General features: G+C 50.0%; 1 protein-coding gene across 1 annotated transcript; it reads right to left on the minus strand.

Moving 5' to 3' along the window:
- Positions 1–2,728: 2,728 nt before the first annotated feature.
- On the minus strand, positions 2,729–3,726 carry LOC121107973 (olfactory receptor 14J1-like). Its single transcript, XM_040654618.1, has one exon. It carries the CDS (start codon positions 3,686–3,688, stop codon positions 2,729–2,731), a length of 960 nt encoding a protein of 319 aa, XP_040510552.1. The 5' UTR covers positions 3,689–3,726.
- Between the last annotated feature and the right edge of the window lie 808 nt (positions 3,727–4,534).

Consider the following 4,534-nt stretch of genomic DNA (forward strand, 5'->3'; position numbering starts at 1 on the left):
TGAAATAAAGGCAGTCCGAGCTTTTCAATTTTACTGATGCTGAAGCAATATATCTCCAAACAGTGTCCTGAGAGCTTGCTTGATCTCCTGGTTCCTCATGCTGTAGATCATGGGGCTCATTACTGGAGGTACCACTGTGTATAACACTGCCACCAAGAGGTCTAGGGATGGGGAAGAGATGGAAGGGGGCTTCAGGTAGGATAGGCAAACATGCAAGTGGTGACAAACAGGGAAACTGCGGCCAGGTGAGGGAGGCACGTGGAGAAGGCTTTGTGCCCTTCCTGCTCAGAGGCCATCATCAGCACAGCCCTAAAAACCTGCACATAGGAGAATAGAATGAAAGAAAAACATCCAAAAAATTATTAAGGCACTAAATATGATGATTAGAAATTCCCTGAGGTAAGAAACAGAGCAGGAGAGCTTGGAGGATCTGAGGGATTTCACAGCAGAACCGGTTTATGGCAATGCCTTGGCAGAGTGGTTGATGGCAATGCCTTGGCAGAGTGGCAATGAAAATGTATTGGCAGTGTGCATCAGGGAATAGAGAACCCCGGTGCCCCAGGCAGCTGGCATGCTGGCACAAGCTCTGCTGCCCAGGAGAGCAGGGCAGTGATCCAGCTGAGGCAGTGCAGGCATCTCATCCCTAGACGGAAACACTGGGGCTAGAATGAGATTCAGCTCCACATGGACCCACAGGAGCTGAGATTCCTCTGGTTCAGTTCAGGTGCGCACAAGGAGTTGCCTGCATGTGAGCTCCTGCTCTGAGTCCTTGGTCCTTCAGCGGGGAGTCAGTTGCTCACACACAGACCCTGGGTGATGACCAAGGTGCCTTTGGTGCCCCTGGATGTGTGCTGGTGCTTGTAAAGTGTGTGGGAAATCCCTGTGATAGACACCTCCTTCCTCAGCATCAGCTGAGGGCCAGAGAGGGGATAGAGGTATTCTTGGCCATCCTAAATGAGAACAGACCCCTGCATTTGGGCTGCTCAAGTGTGCATTTTCCACTTGTCTCCATAGAGTATGCAGAGTTATGCAGGTGACTAAGTGGATGAGCTCATGAAAGCAGTGCCAAATCTTTTCTTCAACAGCTGCATATTCTGGACCTCAAGGCACTACAAAGCTAACACACATGTTTATTCAACTGATGAAACCTCAGTTTTAGTGGGCTCTTACATGAATGGCATCAGAAGCAGCCGAGTGTCATGCCAGTTCCCTGGGCTGTCCAGCACACTCACATGCAGCTGCAAATGCAGCACAGGGCCTTCAGGAAAGCCATGCCTTAAGAGTGTCCGTGCTGCTTGGACAAGCCTGAGCCCCACAATGGATCTAATGTCTATTTACCATCTTCTGAATACAAATATAATAAATGAGCTATCCAGCCAGGCTAAATCCAATGGTGCTTCCCCATTAGGGTGGTTTCTTATTTGTTTTTACACTAATGAGAAAACCAAAACATGCTGAACTAGAAATTTTCATACGGTAGCAGGCCTGAGCACTTGTTTGGACCACAGGGACACGGTTAAATGGCATCCAGAACTGGGCTGAAGCACAAAAGGGATAGGGAGTCTTTATGATGAATGGGCGAGGAGACAAGGAAGGGCGACTGCCCTCTGTGAGGGTGCACTGAGCTCTGCCTGGGGATGGCAGAGCAGCCAGGTCAGAGTGAATGGAAATGGCCAACTGAGGAGCCCAACTGTGTCTGTTCCTGGCTTCCTGATCAGGAAGAACAAGTGGAAGGTGCCCTCTACACACACATGGGAGCCTCATGGTGTCAGGCCCTTGTCTGCATTTTGGGCCTTTTTCACTCTAATGTGTGCTGCAGGGACAGCACAGCTGGGCATACACCATCCAGAAGACCCCTGGAGAGCACTGATGGCAGCTTCCTGAGCAAGCCATAGAGGAACCAAAGGGGAGAGGTACTCTGCTGGGTACCTGTGGGGAATGCTGTAAGAAAGATGTAGGCTACAAAAGGAAGGCAAGGGAGAATGTGGGCCCAGCATAGAATGGGGCAGGGAACCTGGTGAGACAAGACATAGAAAAGTCTCTGATACTCCTTTCCTTCCTGACCTCACTGTTTATTAGTTGGACTGGGCTTCTTGGAATCCTAGGTGCCAGAGACAGAAGGGAAATGTTGGTGCAAGGCAGATGTGCCCTCGGTGATAGAGGAGACGATCAGGGAATTCCTAAGCAAACAAGATCCTGAGTTGGAAGAGAGTGACAGGAATCACAGAATCCTTGAGCAGATTGGGTTGGAAGAACCATAAATACCAGTTCCATCCAGTTCCAACTCCCTTGCTGTGGGAAGAGCTGTCAGCCGGTAGATCTGGATGCCTGGGGCCTTTGACATCATCAACATCGGCAGGGATGGGGCAGCCACAACTTCTCTGGGCTACCTGTTCCACACCCGTACCGTGCCTCACATCAAGATCTCAGAAATGTAAGGAATGCCTTCCAAACATCAGATGTAATGTCCGTGGCTGTACCCCCCCCACATCCAAATGAGGCAGGAAGGAAGAAGACCAAAGGAAAAGTACTATTTGAAAGCTTTTTAAGTATCTTTTAACTTATTCAGGGAGCCTGGTTCCATGTTTACATGAGCTCTTGGTGTGAGAAAATAGAAAGTGGAAGGGAAAGAAGAAGTGGAATGGACTGCAACATTTGTACAGATTATGGTATCACACTTACACACAAAATCAAACATACATAAAGAATACAGAACAATCACTGGGAATCATGTGAGGCAGATGCGCACTTTATTGAAGCTGGAATAGTGCACATTTTGCAACACTTTGCTGAGGGCATGCTTGATCTCCTTGTTCCTCATGCTGTAGATTATAGGGTTCAGCGTTGGAGGGAGAACAGAATACAGAAATGACACCATCAGATCCAGGAATGGGGAGGAGTTTGAGAAGGGCTTCATTTGGGCAAAAATGCCAGTGCTGAGAAAGAGGGAGACCACGGCCAGGTGAGGGAGGCACGTGGAGAAGGCTTTGTGCCATCCCTGCTCAGAGGGCATCCTCAGCACGGCCCTGAAGATCTGCACATAGGAGAAAAGAATGAAAACAAAACACCCAGATGCTAAAGAAGCACTGACCCCAAGAAGCCAAGTTTCTCTGAGATAGGATTCTGAGCAGGAGAGCTTGAGGATCTGGGGGATTTCACAGAAGAACTGATCCACAGCATTGCCTTGGCAGAGAGGCAGGGAGAATGTACTGGCAGTGTGCAGTAGGGAATAGAGAAGCACAGTGCCCCAGGCAGCTGCTGCCATGGTGGCACAAGCTCTGCTGCCCAGCAGGGTCCCGTAGTGCAGGGGCTTGCAGATGGCAACGTAGCGGTCATAGGACATGATGGTGAGAAGGGAATATTCTGCTGAGATGAAGAAGACAAAGAAAAAGACCTGTGCAGCACATCCTGCGTAGGAGATGGCCCTGGTGTGCCAGAGGGCATTGGCCATGGCTTTGGGGAGAGTGGTGGAGATGCAGCCCAGGTCGAGGAGGGCGAGGTTGAGGAGGAAGAAGTACATGGGGGTGTGCAGGCGGTGGTCGCAGGCTACGGCTGTGCTGATGAGGCCGTTGCCCAGGAGGGCAGCCAGGTAGATGCCCAGCAAGAGCCAGAAGTGCAGGAGCTGCAGCTGCCGCGTGTCTGCCAACGCCAGGAGGAGGAACTCGCTGATGGAGCTGCTGTTGGGCATCTGGTACTTCTGGGCACCAGGACCTGTGGGCACAAGAACCTGTCCAAGGAGTACAAAAGTTAGTGACAAGTCATTCCACTTGGGAAATGTTCATTATAGTCAGTGATGTGAGCTACATTTCATGTGGTTGATTTTGCCATGAGCACCTGTGCCCTTTTTCTCTCACGGATGCAGCCTTGTCCCTGTGTGTACATGGGAACGTGGTGGTGCTGTGGTGATGATCTGTCCAGAATTTGTCAGATGAAATCCCTTCTAATGCAGAAGTGCTTATCAGCATCTGCATTACCAGTGCCAGAACTATGGGGGTTGAAAAGAAAAGTTTTAATGATGTTTTTTTTTTCCTGCACAGTCTGGTCCCACTCACCGTGGTCAAGGAGTGTTCAAATGAAGTCAGAAATCCTGAGTTGTTCTGCAGCACTGCTGCTGAGTGCAGTGTAAGGGGAGCTGGTTGGGCTTGTGTCCACACACTCTGAACTTGCAGATGTTGGAGACAAAGGGAGAATGTTCTCCCATGTTACCTTGAAAAGAATGCAGACCCTGCTGAGAGCAGTGGAAACCACTGCCCATCATGGAATGCTCACCCTTTCTCAGGGGTCCTGAGCAAGGTCTCATCACCACACATCTGGCAAACGACACCTACAATTCATTTCACCACCCCCAGAGCATTTCCTTGAATATAGCATCTCTCCCCTTCATCCCTGCACATTGATCTCCTGACTATGGGAAAGATTTGCATGCTGAAGGTCAGCTCACAGCTCTGAAGAAAACCTCAGGGAGATGTGTCCTAATGATGGCATCTCATTAAGGGAAAGCCAACTCCTTCCCAGACTCACAGACTGCACTGCC

Source organism: Gallus gallus, chromosome 33 (genome assembly GCF_016699485.2).
Source record: "Gallus gallus isolate bGalGal1 chromosome 33, bGalGal1.mat.broiler.GRCg7b, whole genome shotgun sequence".
Lineage (NCBI taxonomy): Eukaryota > Metazoa > Chordata > Aves > Galliformes > Phasianidae > Gallus > Gallus gallus.

Coding starts and splice junctions, on each gene's coding strand:
- LOC121107973 (XM_040654618.1), bottom strand. CDS start 3,688: ATGCCCAACAGCAGCTCCATCAGCGAGTTCCTCCTCCTGGCGTTGGCA.